Consider the following 25,751-nt stretch of genomic DNA (forward strand, 5'->3'; position numbering starts at 1 on the left):
TGTGGGCCCAATGGGATGTGGGATGTGGGAACACATGGTCAGCCACGTCATAGCCTTCAAATATTTGGGGAGGGGGGCCTCAGAAGAGCTGCTCAGGCCGGCCCGAGGTTCCAGGCGCAGGTAGGGGTGGACCCTGCCCACCAGGCGTGAAGGATGCTGTGGGGCGGGCTCCAGCACTGCTGTCCGTGAGAGCACTCAGACCCTACGAGCAGGCCCTGTGCTCACGTGACCTCTCCTGCTTCTGAAACCATGGCAAGAGAGAGACGTGGGAGGGTTTAGTAGCAGCAGGACACGTGACAAGAAGAAGGAATGTTCCAGAGCCTCGTCTGTCTGTTGGGCCGGAGGCAGGGCCTTTGTGAAGGCGGGTTGTGCTCAGATCGCCTCTGGGCCCTTCCTCCAGCCCAGAGGCGGATTCACCGGGAGGCTGGTGCCGCTTCAGCTTCAGGCCTTCACACTCCAGGGCCGTTTCCAAGGCCTAGCAGTGTGTCCACGGGCTCAGGGGGTTTTGTGAAACGTGCAAAAGGAAGAAGATATTTTTGTACTCTTTTTTTCTTTTTTTTTTTTTTAAAAGAGGGATTCCAAACTACATGAGTTTCAGGCCCATCCAAGCCTGGATCTGCCCCTGCTCTAACCAGGAGTCCTTTGTGCCAGGAGGTTGGTGCCACGTTGCTGCATGTCCTCAGGGAGTTCTCATCCCATCGTGGACCTGGTCATCAGTTAGAACCCTCCCTGCTGAGGCAGGACCTGAAAGGCATCTAGGGGAGCGAGTTCTGGGCCAGGCCAAGCCCACAGTTCCTGCTTGCTGTGTCAGTAAGAGACTGGAAAGGCCTCTTTGCCCTCAGTCTTACTCATCCGTGAAAGGGACATAAAACCTACCTTAAAGGCTGTGGAAAGGTTTAAAAAATGTACCACTGCCTGGTGCTGCAGGTACCCAGTACCTGATGAAACTGCCTGGGAGAGCCCAAGGCTTGTCATGGGAGCTCAGTAAACGGTGGTGGAAGCTGGATGGACGTGGCGCAGGGACCCCACCCCTTCTTTTTTTTTTAATTAATTAATTTATTTATTTTTGGCTGTGTTGGGTCTTTGTTGCTGCGCGCGGGCTTTCTCTAGTTGCGGCGAGCGGGGGCTACTCTTCGTTGTGGTGCACGGGCTTTTTATTGCGGTGGCTTCTCTTGTTGCGGAGCACGGGCTCTAGGCGTGCGGGCTTCAGTAGTTGTGCACGTGGGCTCAGTAGTTGTGGCTCGCGGGCTCTAGAGCGCAGGCTCAGTAGTTGTGGTGCACGGGCTTAGCTGCTCCACGGCATGTGGGATCTTCCTGGGCCAGGGCTCGAACCCATGTCCCCTGCATTGGCAGGCGGATTCTTAACCACTGCGCCACCAGGGAAGTCCGGGGCGCACCCCTTCTGTTAGGATGGAGCCAGTTCTGCTGACTCGGATTCACCTGCACTGTGCTGTGGCTGATGCTGGGTGCTAGGGATGCGGGCTGCTGGGGTGGGGTGGTGGCGGCCGGATGAGCTAAAGGGTGAAAGTGTTTATCAGCTGTGAAGTACAGCTCCCCGGGAAGGAGGGGCCGTTGTCAACGGAGTAGCCCTTTTGTGGGAAGGGGCAGGGTGGAAGTCTGGACCGTCCTTTCCTGCTCGTGGAGGGGAGGTGGTGGTGGCGGTGGTGAGGAGCCTGGCCGGGTTTGTGTCTGAGAAGAGCTGCCTGTGCGGGCTGGGCTGACCTTTCCTGCTCAGAAAGGAAGACAGGCCGGCAGGGTGCGCTGCTTCCTCCTGCACCTTCGGGGAAGGGTGGCTTAGTGGTGGTTGCCTCCTGTGGCTCCCAACTTCAAACCACAGTGCCCTCTTCAGGGAGGGGAGGGAGGAGGAGACTAGGGCGGGGGCTAGGAGGAAAGAACATGGGCTTTCGTGTCAGGCCACGTTTCAGATCCCACCTCTATTGCTTGTTAATGTCTATGACCTTGAGACAGTTATACATAATCTATCTTTTTTTTTTTTTTTGGCCTCGGCAGTGAAAGCGCGGAGTCCTAACCACTGGACCTCCAGGGAATTCCTTTTTTATATGTATATACATATACATTATATATATGTGTATATATAGTCTTTCTGAACCTCAGTTTTCTCATCTTCAAAATGGGGGTTTATCCAGGGAATTCCCTGGAGGTCCAGTGGTTGGGACTCTGCACTTTCACTGCTGGGGCCCGGGTTCGATCCCTGATTGGCGAACTAAGATCCCGCAAGTGGCACGGTGCGGCCAAAAAAAGAAAATGGGGGTGATAATATCTTCCCCCAACACCCCAGTGTTGTGGTAAGGCTTAAATGAGATAATGTAGGGCTTAGCATAGTTCCTGGCACACAGTAGGTGCTCAGTAAATGCTGATTGTCCCTCTCTCCTGCCCCATGACCCTCATCAACCTGTCTTCCACTCCATCCTTTACCCATTTGTGAGTGCCCTCAGTTGGACTGCAAGCTCCCTGGCGGCAGGGGTTGTGTTTTGTTTGTCCATCATTATACTCCAGCCCTGGCACAGTACTTTCAATACACCTTGATTTGGTTGGCGAGAAGTTGCACTGGCCCAAAGAAAAGAGCACTAAGTTTTAGCCAGAAACTCACTGCGAACCTACTATGTGCTCCTGCCCGAGGCCTACTGTGTGGTCTCTGCCCTGAAGAGCTTGAGTAGCCACTTATAACTCGCTGGGACCCTCTGCACCAGCGGCTTTGTTTTCTTTTCTTCCGAGCACTTAGCACTCATGTAATCAAATCACTCTTTGCTCAGCCTTTAAGATCCGCCTCTCCGCACTGGAACGCAAGGGCCACAGGAGCTGTGTCCCCAGGTCCCAGTGCCTGGCACAGGGCACACGCATACATTTTTGTTGGCTGTCCTTTTTCTTCCCTTCTCTGAGGTCAGGCCTGGTGTCCCTCCTAGCTCAGCCCCTTTCTAGCTGGGACAAATCACCCTGCCTCTGTCAGGTTCAGTTTCCTCATCTTTAAAGTGGGCATAATGTTGGTCCCAAATAATCAAGTGCTCAGCTGTGCCTGGAGCAAGGTAAGCAGCCCATCCTGTCAGCTCCTGTTTTTTAAATGATCTTCAAGGGTCCTTCTGGTTCTGACCTTCAGTGACCTCACTGCCTCTGGCTGGGAGGAGACTGGGAAGAACATTCCATTCCTCGCAGACCCTCTCTGCTGGTCTCACAATGGATTTGGAGCTCTGTGCAAAGTGTTTATGTTTCCCGGCAGAGTTTATTACCCAACTGGGCCTTCTGCAATTAATTACAAACAGAGAAAATAACTTGTCCCTGGGAGGCTGGGCTTGGCATAAACATTTACATCCAGCCAGGGGCCGGCCCAGGGGCTAGGCTCTTTCCTCCAGACTTTGGAACAGAGAAGGATTAGAGGATTAGGGCTGGGAGGGGTGGGATGGGGTGGGGGCCCAAAGAGAGAACTTTGCTTCAACATCTTTTCCTGGACCCCACCTTAGCCCCTGAGATGCTGGGCGTATCCTTTCTCTTTTACTCCTCCTCGGTACCCTGCCAGTAGAGTCCCTGTTTGCAGATGAGGAAATTGAGGCTCATCTAAATTAAGGACTTTGCCCAAGGACACACAGCTTGCAGGAGTGGCAGGATCTTAGGGTTCACATGGCAGCTGTGTAGAACAATAGACTAGAAAAGAGAGGACAGACATTAGGAAATCACCGAGGGAGTGTTTGTTTGATTGTTCATTCATTCATCACGTATGTGTCAGGCCCCTGTTGTGTGACGGGATCGTGAGGAGACAGTGAAGACTGTTAGTGACTGAGCTGAGACTGTGTGTCTCCACACTGAATACTGGGAACTCCCTCAGGATAGTCCCATTTACAGGCTAACGTTGGCTGAAAGAGGTTTCCTGGAGGGCTAGGAAGGGGGTGGCTTTCTCTGGGACTCTAGTGGTCATAACCATCTCATCTTACACAAAGAGATGCCTCCAATGGAAGTAGTCTTCAACAGGAAGGGGCCTCTAAGGTCAGCCTACTCATCCCAACCTAGAATCTGGAATTCTAGGTCCTCGGGCCCCTGCCTTTGCGCTGAGAAGCCTCAGAGAGGGTTTGGCTCCAGGCTATGCAGCCGGAGGGCATAGTGGGGCCCCTGGCAAAGTGCTTCTTCTAATGCATTTATGTCTGAGAGGGAGATGACTGGCAGGGGGAACCCTCACTGCTGTCCGGATGCCCCGCCCCTGCCCCACTGCGGGGCTGTGAGTTTTCTGAAGGCCCTTCCAGCCCAGCAGTTCCTGCTCCCCTCCACAGTCCCGCTGTGCAGATCTCTGGAGCCTTCTGCTGGGGGCCATCTTCCGTCTTTGCAGAGAGAAAAGCTGAGACCAGGGAGGAAAGGGTACCTGTTTTGGACATGGTGTGCCTGGATCCTGGAACACCTGGGCGAGGCAGGAGCTCAGGCCTGAGGCTTCAGGCCTTCTGGCTTCAGGCCCCAGGAGACTGGGGCTCAGCCTGAGCTGTCCACTCCGTGTTGCCAGCTCCCAGCCCAGAGCCTGGAGTGTGATAACTGATGCCCGGGAAAAGTGTGACCTGGGGGGAGGAGTGACTGGCTGATGGGACACATAGGAAGGACACTCTAGTCTGGGAGGCAGGGGGCTTCAGGCCAAGTCACTGTCTCTACCATGAATGGACCTTAGTGTTGCCTTCTGGGAACCGAGACAGAACAATAGTCCTCACCCACAGGGTCATGGTGAGGATCAAAAGGCAGCAAGTGACTATTCACAGTGGACAAAAAGTGGAAACAAATGGCCCAAATGTCTATCAATGGATGCATGGGTAAACAAATTGTGGTCTATCTATACGGTGGAGTATTATTCAATCATAAAAAGGAATGAAGTACTGACGCATGCTATGACATGGATGAACCTTAGGAACATTGTGTTAAGTGAAAGAAGCCAGACACACAGGTCATGTATTGTATGATTCCATTTATATGAAATGTCCAGAATAGATATGTCCATAGACCCAGAAAGCTGACACTGGTGGTTGCTGGGGGCTGGAAGGGAGGGGAGGGTGGGAGAAGAAACTGCTTAGGAGGGATGGATTTTATTTTATTATTTTTTTAATTTTAATTTTAATTATTTATTTGGTTGCGTTGGGTCTTCATTGCTACACGTGGGCTTTCTCTAGTTGCATCCAACGGGGGCTGCTCTTCATTGTGGTGCACAGGCTTCTCATTGCAGTGGTTTCTCTTGTTGTGGAGCTCGGGCTTTAGGCACGCGGGCTCAGTAGTTGTGGCTCACAGGCTCTAGAGTGCAGGCTCGGTAGTTGTGGCGCACGGGCTTAGTTGCTCCGCGGCATGTGGGATCTTCCCGGACCAGGGCTCGAACCCGTGTCCCCTGCATTGGCAGGCGGATCCTTAACCACTGTGCCACCAGGGAAGTCCCGAGGGACGGATTTTACTGTGGAGTGATGCAACTGTTTTGGATCTAGATAGATGTGGTTTTGCTCAACATTGTGAATGTAATAAATGCTAATTGTTCACTTTAAACTGGTAAATTTTATGTTATGTGAATTTCACCTCAATAAATTATTTTTTTAATTGCTAATAAAAGAAGGCAGCATCGTGAGGAGGAGGTACTGGAAATGAGATACAGGTGCTGGGGTGAGGCTACTGGAGAAAGAACAAGCGGAGCGAGCAGCTCTGACGGGGTAAAGGTGTCCAGTGGGTGGCATTTTGGGAGCCTGGTTAAGACCAGGGGTTCTAGAACAATAATGTCTAGGGGGCAAAGCTGTGTGGCCTTGGGGAGATTATTCAACCCCTCTTTGTTTCAGTTTGCCCATCTGTAAAATGGGAATAGTAAAGTTTTTTATTATGGGAACCTAAATCTTTTGTGATGGAAATCTTAAAAGTTTTCTTGAGGATTAAGCAAGTTAGTATTTGTAAAGGGCTTAGAATAGTGCTTGGCACAAAGTAAGTACTGCGTAAGTGTTAGCTACTGTTATTATCGCTCATTCACACTTTTATTTATTTGTTCATTTACTGAGCACCTCCTCTGAGCCAGGCCGCGGGCTGCATTCTGGGGACACAGCTGTGAGCGTGACTCAGGGCCGGCTCTCAGGAGCTCCCTCACATCCTGGTACCCACTCTCCCCTTGCCGCCCCTGCAGCTTCAGCTGTTAATGAAAACTGTTCATCACCTCCTGCTTCTCCAGAGCTGCCTGAGCAGGCACCGTCTCCCCTGGGATCAGACAGACCTTCTTTTGAAAACTCCCTGGGTTTGTGGACTGGTGCCTTGGGCTTGGAGGGAGGGCATGCCTGGGTCTCAGTTTCCCTACCTGTCAAGGGAGAGGGCAGGCTGGCTGTGCCCTGGGGTCCTTCTCAGCCTTTTCTGGCCTCCAGACCTCTGAGCCACATAGTTCACTAGCCTATGTTTGGGATGGGCCTGAGGAGTCACATCTGCTGAGATTTAATTTATAAAGAGTAGGCAGTTGGGCTTCCCTGGTGGTGCAGTGGTTAAGAATCCGCCTGTCAATGCAGGGGACACGGGTTCGAGCCCTGGCCCAGGAAGATCCCACATGCCGCGGAGCACCTAAGTCCGTGCGCCACAACTACTGAGCCTGCGCTCTAGAGCCCACGAGCCACAGCTACTGAGCCTGCGTGCCACAACTACTGAAGCCCGCGTGCCTAGACCCTGTGCTGCGCAACAAGAGAAGCCACCACAATGAGAAGCCTGCGTCCGGCAACGAAGAGTAGCCCCCGCTCACCACAACTAGAGAAAGACCGCGTGCAGCAACGAAGACCCAACACAGTGGGGGAAAAAAAAAAGTAGGCAGGCTTTTGGGGGCTGGCATTTGGGACAGTAGGGGTTGGGGGGATCCTGCCTGAGCTCCAGCCTTCAAGGACTGGGCTTCTGCCCTCTTTCGAGTACGGCCAGCCCCTGTCAGTCTCCCCGCCGACCAATAATCATTCAGGCTGAGTCTGACTGCAGCTCTCCTAGACTGAAACGATCGGATTCTAGCTGCTGCCCCTGCCCACTCTGTAACCCCCTCCATGTGAGCACCTCTTCCACTGCCATCCTCAGTCTGTCACTTCTGCACGGTCATATGCCCCATCCTCTCACTGTGACAACCAACACACACACAATCACCTGGCCACTTTCACTCCCATTCACACCCCAGCGAAGTCTTGCTGAGCTCTTGTACCCTCCTCCCACCCTCCAACGCCTGCATTCCCCACCTCACACTCCAGCCACCTGCCCATCTCCCTGCCCTGCTCCCCTCCCCGACCCCCGCCCCATCCCAGCTCAGTCTCCACCTGCTGGCTTCCCTCCCAGATGGTTGTCACAGAGGTTGTCCCAGGGTGAAAGGGCAGAAAAGTCCTTCCAGGAAGGAGCTTGCTGTCTCTCGTCTCCTTTTAAAAACAAACTTATGTCTTGAGTAGCTTGGGTCAGGCCTTCCAGACGTCCTCCCCGGTGGTGGTGGAAGGAGGGACCAAAGGGGCAGCTGAACAGGGAGGGCCTGAGGAGGCAGGGAGGGGCAGAGTCAGGCCAGGCCAGGCTCTCTGGGTTCTCAGAAAGCCCCGATATATTCACATCCCCCTTCTTTCTCGCAGACACAGGCACCTCGCTCTCACAGACACGGATCTTGGCCCTGGAGAGCTCGGTACACTGTGATCAGGGAGGCATTCTTTGCCAGATATTCATTTATTCAGCCCTTCATTCATTCATCGGTCTTGGCTCTGTGCCAGGCCTTGTGCTGAACCCTGGGGACACAGAGTGGGGCGGGACCTGGTCCCTGCGCAAGGGCTGATGAGGGAGGTTGCCGTGTATTCACAGGGATGCAGTACATCTGATAGGCGCCATTCATTCATTCCCTCGTTCAGCACACCATTCTAGCATCGGGGCACCAGCTGTGACCAAAGCAGGTGACAAACCTTACCCTCGCCAGGCTGAATTCTAGTGCTGTCATCCTAGAGACGGGAGTGACCAAAGTTCTGAGGGGACATTTGAAAGAACTGACATTTATCGTTCAATAATTATTTTAAAAACACAAAACCCTTCACATCTGGACAAGGAGAAGATAGCTATCATCCATAATCTTATCACTTAGAACATTAAAAAAAATTTTTTTGGGGGTCTTTGCGCCCCTTGCTATTGTGTGTGTATGTGGATGTGTGTGCATGCATGTGCCTGTGTATTCAAACACAACTGTGCTTAAACTGTTCATGACATTTGGTTAACTGCTTTTTTCCTTCAGCATTTCCCATGTCGTTAACTTATCCTAGTATCCGTGTTTGTTAATGACACATAAGAGTTCCTCGTGTGGCTGCTCGGCAGTTTATTGAACCATCCCCTTATTTGGCATTTACATTATTTCCAGTTTTTTGCTATTGTAAATAATGCTGGAATGATTAGCTTTGAAGCCATCTGATCACTTCTGGAGGGCAGAATCCTAGAGGTCGCAGAGGTCCCAGGCTCGCAACCCCCCCCCCGCCCCTTTCTTGCCCCTCAGGGGCACCTTCTTCCCTGTGGAGGAGAGGAGCTTCCCTCCAGGTAACTCTCAATATGAGCTGTTCGGTTACCTTTTGGGGCATAACCAATCACCCGATAACTTAGTAGCTCAAAACAACAAACATTCATCTCCTTATCTCCTGGTTTCCATGGGTCAGGAATGTGGGAAGAGGTCAGCTGGGCAGTTCTGGCTCAGGGCCTCTCCTGTGGTTGCAGCTGGCATGGGGCTGCAGCAGCTGGGTGCTTCCAACAAGCCCTGGTGATATTATCCCTGGCATCTGGACTCGTCCCTCTCTTTCTCTCTCATGGCTACCTCTCTAATCTGGGCCACCTTCATTTCTCACCGGGGTGAATAATATCAGCTAAGCACACCGCACTCTCCACGGGCCAGGTATCGTCCCAGGCTCTTGACACACAAGAAGTTGCTCATTTAATCCTCAGAACAACCCAAGAAGGCAGGTGCCGTCATGATCTCTCTTCTAGCAAATAAATGGCAGATCCTGGATCTGAACCCCAGGCAGCCTTGTTGTTAATCCTGCCCCTAACTGGTCTCCCTGTGTCCGCTGTAGCCTCTCTGCCCACCCATTCTCCAGCCAGCGGCCCAAGTGAGCGTATTAAAGTACAGCTACGTCTCATCCATTCCCCACTGTAAGCCTGCCACCATCTCATCACGGTGACAGTAAAATCTCATCACAGTGACAGTAAAATCCGACTCCTGACCAAGGCTGCCTGGTGACCAGGGCCTGCTGCCTTGCCCCTGCTGGCCTCGCCTACCTATCTCCCTCAGCACCTTGCTCCCCCAGAGCCTTCCCACTGCAGGTTTTGTTTCCTTTGGCTTCAATGCAGCATCCCCATCCCAGCCCCCTTCCAAGTCACATTACTACCTCTTCTTCAGCTCCTAGCTCAGATGTCACTTCCTGGGGAAGCCTTGACTTTCTCAGGCTGGTCAGTCACCCATCCTGTGCTCGTGGAGCACTGCCCTTGACAGCCTGTAGCCTGAGAGTCACTGTGTACTGTTTGCTCTCTTGTTTGCTGTCTGTCTTGCAGGGCTGTTGTGTTGCACACGTGCAGGGGACATGGTGGTGCCAGTGGGCACTGTGGTCTGTGCCATGCACCCGCCAGAGTTGGGCAACGCAAGGCCCTGCTGTCTTCCCCGCCGGAAGGGAAACTTCAGACAGGCAGGGGCCATCGCATGGATCTGCTCTGGTCGCCGTGTGTCCCTGGTGGCCAACAGCATCTGACACACGATAGGCACTTGATAAATATTTGTTGACTATTATAGAGCTAATATGTGTTCCTGGGTGGCCAGCACCATGCACATTTATCCCTCAGAACAACCCTTTGGGGTAGGCTCTATTGTAGTCACCTCTTTTTAGAAGAGGAAACAGGCTGAGGGAGGGGGGAGTCCCTTGACTGGTGTCCTCTAGCGAGTGGAGGTTTCATCTGAGGCAGACTGGTTCGCTGTGATTAAAAAAATGAATGAAAGAAGGACCCCTGTATTGCAGCAGCTTAGAGCCAATCATATGAGGGGAAGCTCAGACACAGGTCATCGCAGTGCTGGCAAGGATGTGTGTGGGGAGGGGGTTTTTCCTCCAGTCGGGAGAGAGGAAGGAGAGAAAAGGCCCCCAGACAGGAAGTGGATCTGCTCTGGGGCCACTCTCCCCCTTGGGTGCCTGACTGCAGCTTCTGTCTCCCAGGCTCTGTACCGTGATGGAGGCCTGAGGAAAGAGGGTGCCCGCGGGGCAGGGATGGGGTGGGCATGGGAGTGGCGGTGAGATTCTCTCCCATGTGCAGAAGTCATGCCAGAGGACTCCGTTCTCACCTACTTGGAGGTCTGTCCTTCCTGTCATGCCTCCCCTGGGAGGAAGGTGGGCACAGGAGAGCCCCCACTGTACAGGTGAGGCAGTGGAGAAACCAGGAGACATCAAGGGATTTGTCCAAGTCCCAGAGCCCAGGTCCCTGGAAGCCCCTCAGCCCCCGGCGCTGAGTGTGTGTGTGTGTGTGTGTGTGTGTGTGTGTGTGTAATGGGGGTGGGGGATGCCCCCAGGAGAAGATGCCTCCCTCTTCCTCAATCCTGACTCCTATCCCAGCAGTGTGTCCTGTTGAAACTGTGCACCTCAGATTGGGACTCGAACCCACGTCCCAGGACTCGAACCCGGCCAAAACCCTCATTGGGACTCAAACCCACGTGCCGGGACTCGAACTCATGTGGCCAGGACTCGAACCCGGCCAAAACCCTCATTGGGACTCGAACCCACGTGCCGGGACTCGAACCCACGTGCCGGGACTCGAACCCATGTGGCCAGGACTCGAACCCGGCCAAAATCCACAGTCTTCTAACTGAGATCACACACCTGGCTTTCAGGACTTAATGAAGCTCAGGTTCTTGATGTCTCATTGCAGAAAGAATTCAGTGAGCGACAAAGTGATAGGTAAGAAGTGGATTTATTTAGAGAGAAACACACTGCACAGACAGAGTGTGGGCCATCTCAGAAGGTGAGAAAGGCACCAGGGTATGGGGTTGTCAGTTTTTATAGGGGTGGGTAATTTCATAGGCTAATGAGTGGGAGGGGTATTCCAGCTATTTTGGGGAGGGGTGGGGATTTCCAGGAATTGGGCCACTGCCCACTTTTTGATCCTTGTGGTCGGTCTTGGAACTGTCATGGTGCCTGTGGATGTGTCATTTAGCTTGCTGATGTGTTTCAGTGAGCATATACTGAGGCTCAAGGTCTAGTGGAAGTTGACTTGTCTGCCATCTTGGACCCATTTGGTTCTAATCAGTTTATGTCATGTCCTTGGGCTATGTCATTCTTTCAGAGATTGTGACCTGTCCCCTTCGCTCCTGTTTCACTATCAGAGGAAAAGGCCTCCCGTAAGGCTTTGTGGACTGGCCCCAAGTGCCTGCCAGTCCCTGGTTGTCGGGGAGTCCAGAGCCACCTCAGTGCCCTCGCTACCTCCTTTGAATTCCTTGGGTTTCCCACCAGCCTGTGGGCTTTCTAAGGGCTAGGCCTGGACTCCCCCATCAGATCAGTTTTGCTGCACAGTATTTTCTGAGTTTGTGCTAACTCTGGTGTTGGAGCCCAGCCCAGCCCAGAGGTTGGGCCCAGGGGCTTAGGAAAGAGCTGGTACCTGAGTGGGTCTTGAAGGAGCTGTAGGAGTGACCATATGGAGTCCACATCCCCTTCCTCCCTGAGCCTCGGCCCCCGTGGGACAGAGCTGGGCGGGCCCCGGTGATGGATGGGGCCTCCCCACCACCCCCATGCCTGGCAGGGCTACCCAGCTTCCAGAGGCTCCAGCCCTGGGCTCCTTCCCAGCCATCCGCCCCTCTGAGGCCCCGGCTTCATTCCCTGTCTCCTTCCCCACAGGTCTCAGTCTGCTGGGGATTCTGTTTTGGTTGGAAAGAGGAGGCGGAGGTGTTTGCGTGTCTGGCTGTTTCCTCCTTTCTCCTTCCTCCTCCCTGCCTCCCTCCTGCCTCTCAAGATGTTTCCTCTGCCAGCCTGGCTCCACTCCAGCCTCTCCCCTCCCAGGGCAGACAGCAGCCATCCTCTCCTGCCTGGGGATTCTACGGGCTGTGGCTTTCCAGAGTGTGCTCTTAATGCCTTCCACCCCCAGGAGGGGTCCACAGGGCATGTACTTCAGGGTAGGGGCACACTGCCTCCTCCTTCCTCCACTGTTTAAATCTCCTGGGAGAGGAGGCCAAGGACCCACTCCAGGGCTGCCTCCTGCTTGGGGTTCGTCCCTTTCCCCCTCTGGGCCTCGGTTTCCTGGGGAGCCTACAGCCAACACGGCCCCTTGGCACAGAGACACATAGCATGTCTTGTGTTCATTTGGTAGTGGTTTTGTGTTACTTTGCCAAAGGCATTGGGGGGCTGCTCCCCACAACTTGGCAGGGCCCCGGAATGTAGAATTTGTACTACTACTACTCACATCCCCACCTTTTCAAATATCCAGCTGAGGTCTCATCACTTCCTGGGGACCCTCCCTGGCCCCCCTCTCTGTCTGCCCTCCTGGCAGAGGCTCATAGGGTGAAGCAGACCCATACGCTGGCCTGATGGAGCTCGGTCTGGCTTTGCCTCCCCATCACCTGCACTGTGCCTGCAGCAGGGCAGATGCTCAGTAAATATTTGTAGAATGAATGGTTGGAGAGCAGCTAGGGAAGCAGAGGTTGGCATGATGGAGCAATGAGGACAGACAAGGTGCTGAGGGAGGACTTCTCAGAGGAGGTAGAGCTGACCTGGGGTTTTGAAGGATGGAAAAGAGTTGGACAAATAGGCAGGGTAGGAAGGGCATTCCAGGAAGGAGGAACAGCCTGTGCAAACCCTGAAACAGATGGTGTGTGATCTGGGGCTTAGGGTATGTGTGAGTAAGTGGCTGGAGGGGAGGCTGTAGAGAAGGGCCAGGATATGGGAGGAACCTCCAGTCTGGGGGTGGGCACCCTGGCCTGCTGGAATGATGCCAGCAATTAGCCCCTTCAGTTGGGTCCCAGGTCTTTGTGCTGCAGGCCTGGCCTTGGAGGGCAGGCAGGCGGTGTGGGGAGGGCCCTGGAGGTTTGCCAAGGCTTGTCAGAGCTTGTCAGGGTTTGGGACTATGTGAATGTAACCCAAGGCTATGGCTCTGCTCCCCTGGGCCGAGCAGGTCGTGGGATTAGAACCTATCAGGGCCAGCTGGTTGAAGCAGGCTTTGTGACAACACGTAAGATAGAACCAGGTTCAGTTGTGGTCTCCGTAATTTCCTGGCTGTGATCCTGGGCAAATCATTGATTTATGCTGCGTTTTCCTCTACAGTAAAGATAATAGAAGCTACCTCTCAAGATTGTTACAAAAATTAACAAGGTAACTTGTTGTAAAGTTGTCCTTTTTCCTCCTTGCTTCCTCTCCCTGTCCTCCCCCACCCTCCTTTCCTTCTTAGCAGAGCTGGCCTTTTGGACTGAGGCCTGAGTATGATATGAAGGATGCTGGGCATCCTCAGCCCTGATAGCCCACCTGAAATCTCTCCTTCCTGGAGGCCCTGGATTCAGAATGACCCTGTTAAATATGCATTCCTTAGGGCAGTGGTTGTGTGTCTCAGCCCACAGCACCAGTGTCAGCATCACCTCTAGAAATGCAGCAGTTAGAAATGCAAATTCCCACTCAGTAGGTGAGAGGCCCACCTCTCACCTACTGAGTGGGAATTCTGGGGGTGGGTGCCCAGCAAGCTGGGTTTTAACAGGCCTCCTGGTGATTCTGACCTAGGCTTAAGTGTGAAAACCACTGCCTGAGGGGACCGATGCTCAAGGGCCTCTCAGTGGGAGAAGCCTGGCTTTGGGCCTGGAGTCAGAGCACATGGGTGCCCAGGGGGCCGGCTTCAGGGATGTGTAACCTGTGAAGTCACTCAGGGCCCCAAGTTCAGAAGGATCTGGTTTAATGCGCGTCTGTCTCTGTCTTGAAATCTGAACAAGGGGCCCCACGTTTTCATTTTGCACTTGGGCACACAGATTATTATAGCTGGTCCTGGGTGCTGGTCCCAGCGTGTTCCCGGTTAGCTGGGTATCCTTGGGGAGGTCACTTTCTCCTTGAGTCTCACTGTCCTCATCTGTGCAGGGGGGTGATAATCCCCACCTCCTAGAGGGATCGTGAAGATTAAATGTGATGAGTGGGTTCAGCAGTTGGAGTGGGGCCTGGCCCAGGCAAGTGTATAGTGGCTTCCAGAGGCCATGTGCCAGCACTGGGCACACCTCTGGGGATGCCATGGCAGCAGACAGACACTGTCCTTGGCTTAATGGGGCTTCTGGTCTGAAACAGGGACACAGATGGCAAGAGATGCACACTGTGAGAAGTGCTCTGAGGGTGCCTAATGGAGGGATCTACCCTAGTTGGGGGTCACCAAAGGCTTTCTGAGAAAGTGCCAAATGAGCAAAAATCTGAGCTGGAGTAAATGTGAACTTGGTGTGGGGCTGGACAGCACTGTCCAGATGGAGGCAACAGCATTACGGGTGGTATTTTCATAGTTATTTATTTTTTTATAAATTTATTTATTTTTTTAATTTTATTTTTGGCTGTGTTGGGTCTTGTTGTTGCGTGCGGGCTTTCTCTAGTTGCGGCAAGCAGGGGCTACTCTTCGTTGCAGTGCGCAGGGTTCTCATTGTGGTGGCTTCTCTTGTTGCGGAGCATGGGCTCTAGGCACGTGGGCTCAGTAGTTGTGGCGTGCAGGCTCAGTAGTTGTGGCGCACGGGCTTAGTTGCTCCGTGGCATGTGGGATCTTCCCAGACCAGGGCTCGAACCTGTGACCCCTGCATTGGCAGGCAGATTCTTAACCACTGCGCCACTAGGGAAGTCCCTTCGTAGTTATTAATAACAGATCTCTGGGAAGGCTGAGGTGAGGTGAGGTGCGAGGGCCTGGAGGGAGGAGATGGGCCACAGGGGCCGCAGGTGGGTCAGGAGGCTGCGTTGGGGCCTCAGTGTCCAGTCTGGGTTCCTTCCCTTCAAAAAGGCCTTAGACCGCAATAATTTGGAATAGAAACGGACCCTTGCCCAGAGGCCTCCTGGAGCAGGAGCTGGTGCCACAGGCAAGTTTTTCACCCTCTGGAAACCTTGGACTTCTCTTCAGCAAATGGGCCTCCTAATCCCCTCTGGGTGGGCGGGGGTGACGTTCAAGTGAGATGAGTGCACGGAAGCCCCAGCACAGCGCCACCTGCAGGAAGTGCTCGGTATGAAGAGTCGATTCCTGTTTCCCTCTGTTGAAGTGGGAGTGGGAGCCCAGGTTGTGATCAGGAGTCCCTCTAGCCCAGGCTAGCTCCCTTGGGGGAATCCTTTCTTTAACTGTAAGGCAAATGAGGCTGACAAGCCCTTTCCTAGAGATGATCAAGGACTGACCAGCACTGGGGGCCCAGAAGCAGTGGCTTTGGAGACAGCTGAGTGCCCACCTCTCCAGGTGCTTCCCCAGGTTAAATTAAACCCACCAGCTATGTCACAGAGAGGGGGTGAACTCCCCCATGGGCGTCCTGAGTCCAGCCCCTGCTCTCTCAATGGTGAGAACAACTTTCATTTATCGCAGGCCTCACTGTACCGGGTGCTTCTCATGCATTCATGGAGAAGGGCGCTATTATTCCCATTTTAGAGGCGAGGATCAGAACAACTCTCTCCTTGCCCAAGGTCACCCAGCTAGTGAGTGGCAGACCCCAAAGCCTTACCTACTGCCCCAAATTGGCTCCCATAGTAACACACTGTGGAGCCGGGGGCAAGTCCAGACTTTTCTGGGCCTCAGTATCACCATGTGTGCCCTGAGGGGCGGGACCCGACATTCTTCGAGGCCCCTTCAGCTCCAGTGTCGTAGGGTCTGTGTATCTGGGAGGGCCCGTCCCCTGGGGAGTTCTGCCACCACACCTCCAGGCTGCTATTGTCTTTACTGTGTAGAAAATGACCAGCTTACCCAGGCCCTCTCAGCTCCAGCCTCCCAGGCCTGCCATCTAGGGCTGACCCCTGGCCCTGCTCCCTCTCTCTTAACCCCCAAGTAGGAGCAGGAATGGCCAGGACCCATGGTTTCTGCACCACAAGTGGTCTGGGGCTGGGGTGGGGGGCAGTGGGGGCAGAACCCTGTGGGAGATTCCAAAGTGGGAAAGAGTTTGATGGCTCCAGGGAACTGACCAAGGTCAGTGTGGCTGGAAGATATGGGGGTGCAGGAGACTGTGGTGGAGGGGAGGTTGGAGGGGTGAGTAGGAGCCAGATTGCGAAGGGCTTGTGGGCAGCAGTTAAAGAGCTTGAGGCAGAGAAAGGACTTGATCAGGTCTGTCTAGAATGACTGAGAAAATGCCAGCGACAGTTAACACAGTGTCAGGCACGTAGCATTCAAAGCCGTTCATTATGGTTTGATGCTTTTCATTATATCGATCATTATGAATACCCAGATTCCACTCTTACCAGCTGTGAGAACTTGGGCCAGTCACTAACCCCTGGGACCTCATTTTTCACACCAGTAATGCAGGAAGAAGGATAAGGAGCCTTCCTCCCAGGGATTTTATCAGGATCAAAGAGAGGGAATGGGGGGATGTCATCTCATCTCCGTTAATCCTGAAAACACTCAGCCCCATGAGCCCAGCTGTACAGCCAGGGCCCTTCCTCTGTGTCACATGCATCCCTGCATCCCAGTTTGGGGCAGAGTAGGACTCAGCCACTGGCTCCAGAAGCCCCCAGCCACAATACAGCCCCTTTCAGGCAGGACTTCACCTTCCCCAGATCCCTTCTCTGTCCTCAACCTTGGTCCTACAAGCAGCAGACCTCTTCCTCCTCCTCAGACTCTCCCCTAGCCTTGAAGCCCTGGCCAAGGGGCTCCCAGCCTTAAGAACTCGTGGAGATTCCCAGTAAGCCAGTGTGGTGTGGAGGGGAGTGTGCAGAACCTGAGGACATCACGTGCCTTCTCTGAGCCTCACTTTCCTCATCTGCAAAATGGGAATGGGAATACCTACTTTATTAGTCTCCTATTGCTCCTGTAACAAATGACCACAAATTTAGTGGCCAAATACAACACACAATAAATTCTCTTATAGTTCTGGATGTCAGAGTCCTAACGTAGGTTGGCAGGGCTGCGTTCCTTCTGGAGGCTCTAACGGAGAATCCATTCCTTTACCTTTTCTAGCTTCTGGAAGTTGCCTGCATTTCTTGGCTCCTGGCCCCATCCTCCATCTCAAAGCCGTCAGCACAACATCTTCCAATTTCTCTCTCAGTGCTTCCGTCGTCCTCACATCGCCTTTTCTCTCTCTGGCCCTCCTGCCTCCTGCTTATAAGGACCTTCGTGATTGCACTGGGTCCACCCAGATAATGCAGGGTTATCTCCCCATCTCCAGATCCTTAACTAACATCGCATCTGCAAAGTTCCTTTTACCATGTAAGGTAACAGATTCACCGTTGCAGGGATTTGGATGTGAGCATCTCAGGGGGTCGTGATTCAGCCTGTCACACACTCCTTGCAGGGTGGTTGTGAGGATTAAATGAGACAAGAAATGTGAAAGCCTCAAACAGTACCTGGGACGTGGCAGTCAGTCCCTCGGTGCATTTTCTTTTTGTCCTCTCTGTGGGCCTTTGTCTCCCCATCCATAAAAAGAGGCCTATTCTAGCTCTAGCAGTTGGATCCCACCTTATCTGGAGCGTGTCATATGGTCAGGCAGACCATGCCCTTAGCACGGAATTCATAGGAAGCAGCAGAATTGAGCCCAGGATGCCCCCAGCGGCCCTCAGAAAAGCCCCCCTTCTCCTCCTCCCTCTTGGGGGGTAGGCCTCCTGTTAGTTCCTGGCCAGCCGAGCATTTCCCATCATTCCCAGGGATGGCTGATGGGAAAGGCTGAGCTCATTGCTCCCTGGGGAGGGCGAGGGGTGGAGGGAGGAGAGGGAGAGGCTGGCGGCAGCTGCTTCAAGAGGCGGGGAGAGGAGAGGCCAGGAGAGGAGATTTACAGTGGGAGAGGTGGAGGTTATCAGCGCTCAGGGTGAGTGGGAGGGGGTGAGGCAGGGCCTCTAAGCTGGGCCTTGGAGAATGGTCAGCTCTTCCTTGGCATTCTCAGCCCAGCCCTGGCCGTGCTGCTCTGTCCCTCTGTCCCTTCTGAGAGGCCCTGGGGTCTGGAAGAGTGTGTATGTGCGCTGGGGATGGGAGGGGGGTGTCACAGGCCAGCAGGGGCTGGAAGTGAGAGATTGCTGCCAGAGAGGAATACCGTCCCCTTCGTGAGAAGAGAGCCATCTCAGCCAGCATACATGGCCCGCCCAGAAACCAGTCACCATGTGCCCTTTGGCTCATCATCTGCCTTCACTGTACCCTACTTTTCTTATTTGCATGTGTGTGGGGGGAGGGAGGGGGTAGGTAATAACACCATTACCGGATTTGAGAGAATCAAGTGAGATAGTGACTTTGCAGTGTATACTCTGCTATATAAGGATGTGTGATCCACACTTATGCACGTCACTTTGATGTTCTCTCTTCTGCACCTTGACTACCTGGCAAACTTAATCACCCTTCAAGTCCCAGCTCAGATGTTGCCTGCTCTGTGTAACTTCCTCAGGAGCCCGTTGTCCATCTGGGAAGAATGGAGCTGCTCCCGCCCCCGAGTTATCCTCTTTATAACCCTCTCTCGGTGCCTTTTGCAGGATAGCTGTTGGTTTGTACATCTGCCTCCCCAGCCATATGTGGGCAGTGCATTCACCTCAGACCCCTCTGCTTCTCAAGGTCCCAGTGGTTGTGGTCGAACAGAGGCAGGATGATAAAGGCCTGGGGGAGCTGGCCTCCTGGCCTGGGCAAGGTCCCCACTTGGCAGTCCAGCCCTTAGAATAGAGCAGACCCCCATGATGGACTCAGTCAGATTCAAAGACCCCACTCAAAGCAGGTGGGCAGTCATCCAGGTACAAGAGCCCTTCACTTTCTGTGATGCAAATGCTCATGCCCGCTGCCCAGGGCCTCCTGTGCATAATCAGGACACCAAGGGGGACATGTTGGTTATGAGATTTCCTGATGAGGGTGAAACCTGAGCCAAGGGACGGGGAGAGTGTTTCAGGAGAGGCTGTCTAGGCCCTAAAGAGTGTATTCTATAAGCTCATCCACCACACTCCAGGGACCCCCCAGGAGGCCCATATCCCAGTGCCTCAGGCCCACTAGATACACAGAGAGGGCCAAATAAATGTTGAGGGATTTGGCCTCCCACTCCTCGCTATGTGTTCTCACCTGTGATTATTTGTCTCCCCCGCATCTCTCCAGAGGCCTGTATAGCCTTGTTCATCCTGGCACTTGCGGTGCCTCTCAGTGCCCTAATCCCACCGTATATTGAACTTGGATTATGTTCCAGGCCTAGGCAGACATCAGCCCATTCATTCCCCTCCACACCCTGGAGGTGGTCATATGATCCCACTATCCAGGTGAGGACAGGTGAGGTGAGGAGCCATTAAGTGCCAGGGTAGAGATCTGGACCCTGTTCCCAGTTGCTCTTTTCCATTTCCTTCACCGTTTGCATGGTCTCCCTGAGGTTCGAGGAAAGGTGGCCTGAGCGTCTCAGTTGGGGCAGGTGGAGCTGGTACTGAGTTGTCACTTCAGACAGTTTGGTAGCTAAGGCCCAGCGCTGTTCCTCCCGGCAGGTTTCTCACACCCCGCCCCCGCCCCCAAATCCGTGTGAGGAGCAGGTGGAAGGTAGATTGCCAAGCCCCAGGGTGTGCTTTGGCGAGAGGTTCAGAGATGCCCTGGAATGCCCTTCCCTGCTCGCTGTCTCACTGAAGGCAGCTGCTCTTGGCTGGCTTCACTGTGCTCACCTCATCTGCAAGCCTGTATGTTTTTGGAAGTAATGGAAATGCATTTCTTAAAAATGCTCGATAATTCAGCCTTGTCAGCCTTGGTCTCTGCCCAGCACTCTGGCCTCCCAGGAACTCCTCATACCCATCACCTCCGCTCAGCGGCCCAGGCCCATACGAGGTGACGTGACCCTCACGGAGAGCTGGTGAACCCGCTGAACCCTGTCCAGCAGGGACCTGCCCAGGGCCACCCAGCGAGTCTGTTTCTTGGGGGATGGTGGTGACGGTTAGTATTTTCACCACTTACAGAGTTCTAACTGTGCCAGGGCCTCACTTAACACTGTAGATGGCTGAAGTGCAGGCTGATGAAGCAGCAGGCCTGCCTCACCCCAGCCCTTAACTCCTTTGTGTTGCACCTTGTCTGAGCCAAGCACAGTCCCTGCATCCTGGGGGGCAAACCCCCGCTGGATTACGCCCACCAAGGAGGTGTATGAGATAGGTACCCTCAGCCTGGAGGCTCAGTGAAGCCCCCTGAGGGAATAATGCCTCTTTTTTCCCCTTCAGTTGTCCTCAAGATTAAACAGGAGGAATAGGTCAAATACTTAGCATATGACAAATAAATGATAAATCTTAAAATAATTGTTATTGTGGTTTTGTGGGTTTGTTTTCTAAAGTTTAATAAAACTACTCAAAGTTTCAGAAGAAAACTATGATTTTGAGATGACTGACAAGCACATATTGTACATTTGTAATATTCCTCTTTCAGAGAACCTTTTACATCGGAACTATACCACAGGATGTCCAATAATGAAAGTATTTGGTTTGGAACACACTTAGGATAAATTGTATCTTTCAACAGTATCTCATTCTTGTAAAACCCAGAAGCGTCGTTACTATATTTTTACTTCCTAATTTATCAAGCATTTGGTTTGAACTGCTTACATTTCTTATTTCTACTCTGTGACTTTGAGCAAGTTACTAATTTCTCTGTGTTTCCTCATATATAGAGTGGCGATAATAAGAGTATCTACCTTACAGGGTTCTTGTGAGGATTAAATGAGTTAAATACAGTGTTTAGAATAGTGCCTGACACTTAATAAACATCAGTTATAATAACAATAATTATTACTATTTCTTAATAAGAAAATACACCCAGATTTAGTTACCAAATCCGGTCAGGTTGCCTTTCAGTGACTATGCGTTCAGGTAACATTTACTGAGTGCTGGTCTTGGGCTTGTCTGGGTCTTGATCTTGGGGCTCAGCTGCCCCCTGGCTCTGCCCAGGGGCCTGGGCTTCCTGTTCGGTTTCTGCCTCGTGCTCCTAGCCCCCAGGGCCCCGGGTGAGGCTGAGCTCATAAAAAGTGTCGGCAAAGCACTTTGTGGATCAATGCTAACTAATAGCAGCTCCCGGGAGCTGGCGCATGTAGGGAAGACTCTCGTGGAGGCAGCTTGAACCAGGCTCAGGGGCGGCCCCTGGGGAAGGCCAGTGATGTCCTCAAGGCGGGACCTGGGAAGGGCCCTGCCGTCCCTCCTCCCTGTCGCCTCCTGCCACTTTAACCAGCAGTGGGTGCTGACAAAGTTTGGAGATGGGTGGGAGGTGTTAGTGGCCACACGGGGAAGAGGTTTGCCCATTTAGTGACAGAGTCAAGAGCAGAGACCCATCTAGCCCACACACCTGGTCACTTCCAGGCCAGAGCTGGGTGCACGGCCTGTCCTGGGCATCCTCTTGTCAGGGATCTCCCAGTCATCCCCGTTGCTGTCTCTCAAGAGGTCAACATTCCTGGCTGAAATAGACAGCTGCTGGCCTTTGCCCAGACACATGCCTGTCTTAAAGATGGCAAAGCAGCTTCTGTTCAGTTGCGGGCATGAATGGGAAGTTGGCATGGGACCTTGTGCGAGGGAGGTTGTGGGCAAGACTTCCCCTAGTTCTGGCCCAGGGGGAAGTTCTTCTCTGAGCCTCAGACGGAACTGAAGTCTGTTTTGGGAACTGCTGAGGAGGCAGCAGACAGGAATGTGCCCTCTGGGAGCTCATGGTCTGATGGAGGGGGCATGGTCCTGTTCTCCAGGAGAGAGACTCCGGTCTGCTGGTGGGGGCAGGGAGGGGGGATGTGGCTCCTGTTTCCTGGGACTTCCAATCCAGTGGAGGGGACATAGCCCTCTTGTCCTCTAGTAGCTCCTTGTCTGAGGAAGGAAGCATGAACTTTGTCTGCAGCAGCCTCCTATCTGATGGAGGAGTCATGGCCACTTCCCTCAGGGAATTCTTATCTGATAGAGGAGATAGGACCTCTGCCCTCAGGAAGGCCCCCGTCTCCCTGTTTGATGGGGGAGGCTCATCTCCTTCTCTCACTTAAGAAGCCCCATTTGATGGCCTCTGCCTTTGCTCCCTGCCTCCCTGGCCTGATTCATGGGGAGCTCTGGTCTACAGGCAATAGCCACGGAGAGCTGGGCAGAGTAAGGGGCTAGGCTGCTGTGGGGCAGGGCGGAAGGGAAGAAGGGGGCGCTTTAGAGGGGCTCCCGTAGCGAGTAAGGGTGACAGGAAAGGCTTCCCAGTCGAGGTGCCTTTATGGCACTGTCTGATGGAAGGAGGTGCCTGGCTGTGATGAGTACCCACTGGGGATCAGGGGGTGCTCCTCCAGGCTGGGAAGGGTAACTTGAGGGTCACTCGGGAGCCTGTCTCCACGCAGGCCAAACTGCTGGAGTGGAAAGGGCCCCTGGAGACTCTCACCTTCTGCCTGTCCGTGCACAGGCCGAGTACTGCCAGCCCAGAGACATCCGCCCTCCAAGGCCTGAGAAGCCCAGAGGAGGAGAGGAAACAGGACGCGTATCAGGAACGCCTTTTCCTTTTGTTTGTAACTAACCCCCTCACTCGGGGCTGGGGAGAGCTGATTCTGCAGGGCCTGCCCTGGCCTGACTGCTGCTGCCCGCAGCCCCCAGCACTGGGTCTTCCACGGCCTCCCTCCTTCCCACACAGCCCCCAACCCCGCCTCAGCTACTGCTCCTGGGCTGGTCCCTTAATTTCACCGAGACTCAGGGCTCTCATCTGTAAAATGGGGTAAGACTTCCTATCTGCCTCATAAGGAAGTTTGTTTTTTCCTTTCTTTATAGGATTACATAATTTATTCCTTTATCCATGAGATGTGCCTGGAGCACTTCCTGTGTGCTGACCTCTGGGGTGGGCAGGGGCAGAGAGTGTAGGCGAGGAACAGGTGCGGGCAGACAGGAAGTCTGTTTGGGACTTGTGTGAGGAGTCTGGGGACATCCGAGTACACATGTCCCAAGGCTAGTGGGTATGGGGTCAGAGAGGGTCTGGCTGGAGATGGAAGTTTGGCTTACCAGCATCTGGTGGCAGCTAAAGGGGCCAGGTGGCTGGGGTCACCAATGGAACTGCCTGTCATGGGTCCTGGGAAGGGGTGGAGGCCAGGCCCTGGAGGCCACAGGCAGCCGGGCTCTGTTCTGGAGCCTACAGACAGCTGGGCACAGGGCAGGGATGGGGGACCACTGAGTCAGGGCTCCAGTGGCTAAGAGGAACGGGCCTGGGATGGGGTCACAGGATGGTGCTCCTGGGGGGTGTCGAGACCTTCACTTTGGCAAGCTGGGTGCGGGGGTGGTGTGGGAAGGATGGTCCTTGGGTTGAGGAGACAGTAAATTATGGCAGAGGTGCTCAGACATCAAAAGAAGGTGGTCAGGCAGATTGGCATTCTCTTTTTGTTTTGGCTGCACCGTGTGGCATGCAGGATCTTAGTTCCCCAACCAGGGATCGAACCCGTGCCCCCTGCAGTGGAAGCGCGGAGTCTTAACCACTGGACCACCAGGGAAGTCCCGGATTGGCATTCTCTTATTCTCATGATTTCAGTTAGTCTTCTGCTGGCTAGAGGGCTGCTGTGGGAGCATGTGTGTTTACGTGGTGTGTGTATGGTGTACGTCGGGGGAGCTGTAGGTGAGATGTGTGTGGGGTGTGTGATGCAGGTGTGCGCATGGAGTGTGCTTAGTATTTGTGTGTGTGGTCTGTGTATGTGGTGTGTATAAGTGTAAGTGGTATATATGTGGTGTGAGATGTGAAGCATACATGGTATGTGTGTGGTGCAAGTGTGCACGATGTGTGTGGTGTGGTATGTGGTGTGTTTCGTACATGTGTGGTGTGTGTTGTGCCTGTAGGTACATGTGTAGGGCGTGTAGGGTATGTGTGGTGTGTGTTGTGTGTGTGTGGTGTTTGTGGGTATGTGTCAGGTGTGTGTGTCTCTGTGTGTATGCATGGTGTGTGTGTGTGTGTGTGTGAGGTGTGTAGAGTTTGTGACTGCATACAGCAGGCTGGTGCTGAGCCATTTGCCTGGGCTGGAAACTTAGAAGCATCCACCAGGCTTCCGAATTTCCCTTCTCTATTTAGGGTCACATCCAATCGTCCACTGGTAACAGCTGGCTATCCAGAAAAAAAAGGGGGGGTGGGGTTGTAGTATTTGCCGATTTCTGTGGTGTAAATTCTTCCACCGAGGATTTCACCCTACTAACGTAATGTCATTGAACATGGAGTTGGGAAGAGATGCACAGTAGGGCACCATCTTTATAGTGAAATTTAGTAAAAAAATAGTAAGTGATAAGTTTTCAGTATGTATTCCTTTTTTTTTTTTAAATGAGTATTGATAGTTTTTTTAAAATAAATTTATTTATTTATTTTATTTTTGACTGCGTTGGGTCTTCGTTGCTGCACATGGGCTTTCTCTAGTTGTGGTGAGCGGGGGCTACTCTTCGTTGCGGTGCGCGGGCTTCTCATTGCGGTGGCTTCTCTTGCTGCGGAGCACAGGCTGTAGGTGCACGGGCTTCAGTAGTTGTGGCACAGGGCTCAGTAGTTGTGGCTTGCGGGCTCTAGAGTGCGGGCTCAGTAGTTGTGGCGCATGGGCTTAGTTGCTCCGCAGCATGTGGGATCTTCCCGGACCAGGGCTCGAACCCATGTCCCCTGCATTGGCAGGTGGATTCTTAACCACTGCACCACCAGGGAAGCCCTCCCTTTGTTTTTATTTTTTTACTTTTAAAAAATTTTTATTTATTTATTTATTTATTTATTTATTTTTGGCTGCATTGGGTCTTTTTTGCTGCATGAGGGCTTTCTCTAGTTGCAGCGAGTGGTGGCTACTCTTCATTGCAGTGGCCTCTCGTTGCAGAGCACGGGCTCTAGGCGTGTGGGCTTCAGCAGTTGTGGCACTAGGGCTCAGTAGTTGTGGCTCGCAGGCTCTAGAGCACAGGCTCAGCAGTTGTGGCGCATGGGCTTAGTTGCTCTTCAGCATGTGGGATCTTCCCGGACCAGGGCTCAAACCCGTGTCCCCTGCATTGGCAGGCGGATTCTTAACCACTGCGCCACCAGGGAAGTCCCCCTCCCTTTGTTTTTAATATAATTTATTTAATTGTAATTTTGGATCAGGATTTCTCACCATCAGCACTGTTAACATTTGGGCTCGAGGTTTTTTGTTGGGAGCAGGGAGGGGGCCGGCCTACACATTGTGCAGGCAGCACCCGTGACCTCCGCCCACTAGATGCCAGTAGCACCCCTCCCCCAAGTCATGATCACGCAAATGTCTCTAGACATTGCCAAATGTCCCCCAGGGGGCTGATTTACCCCAGTAGACAGCCATTTCACCCCCAGTAGAGAGCCATTGGCAATGGCTGTGTTTAACAACTAGCTCACAAAATTCCTACAAGTGTGACAGTCGGCTCTATGAGCCTGTACAAGCCAGCTCCAGCACATCATGGGCACTGTATCTAGCTAAATATAAGACGTGGGTTTTTCTCCCCAAAATTCTTTCTCAAGAAAGAGCCACTACCCTAGGCCATACCTTTCAATCTGGACAGAGCTCCCGACCACAGAGGGCTCTCAGCCCCTGACTGGTCCCCAGAGTGGTTGAAGCAGAGTTGGAGATGCACTGCCCTACTGATCTGTTCTGATATTTTATGAAATGTGACAATGGAGAAAAAAGTAACACTTCTGAATTAATATCTTATTTTATTATATGTTCTTCTGTATCCCTAAAAGTTTATACGTGCAAATTGGCA

At 53.1% G+C, this 25,751-nt stretch overlaps 1 protein-coding gene across 4 annotated transcripts in view; it reads left to right on the forward strand.

Moving 5' to 3' along the window:
- Positions 1 to 25,751, forward strand: part of ARRB1 (arrestin beta 1) — a 72,998-nt gene that overhangs the window by 14,423 nt on the left and 32,824 nt on the right. Inside the window, exon 1 of one of the 4 annotated variants that reach the window (XM_061204131.1) lies at positions 22,686 to 22,761. The exons of the other annotated variants lie outside the window; for them this stretch is intronic. Within the exon in view, the coding sequence (XP_061060114.1) occupies positions 22,757 to 22,761 (5 nt within the window). The 5' untranslated portion in view covers positions 22,686 to 22,756. Of the gene's footprint in view, positions 1 to 22,685; positions 22,762 to 25,751 lie in introns of those variants that run through there. 4 annotated transcript variants of the gene reach the window in all.

This window comes from Eubalaena glacialis, chromosome 10 (genome assembly GCF_028564815.1).
Source record: "Eubalaena glacialis isolate mEubGla1 chromosome 10, mEubGla1.1.hap2.+ XY, whole genome shotgun sequence".
Taxonomy (NCBI): domain Eukaryota; kingdom Metazoa; phylum Chordata; class Mammalia; order Artiodactyla; family Balaenidae; genus Eubalaena; species Eubalaena glacialis.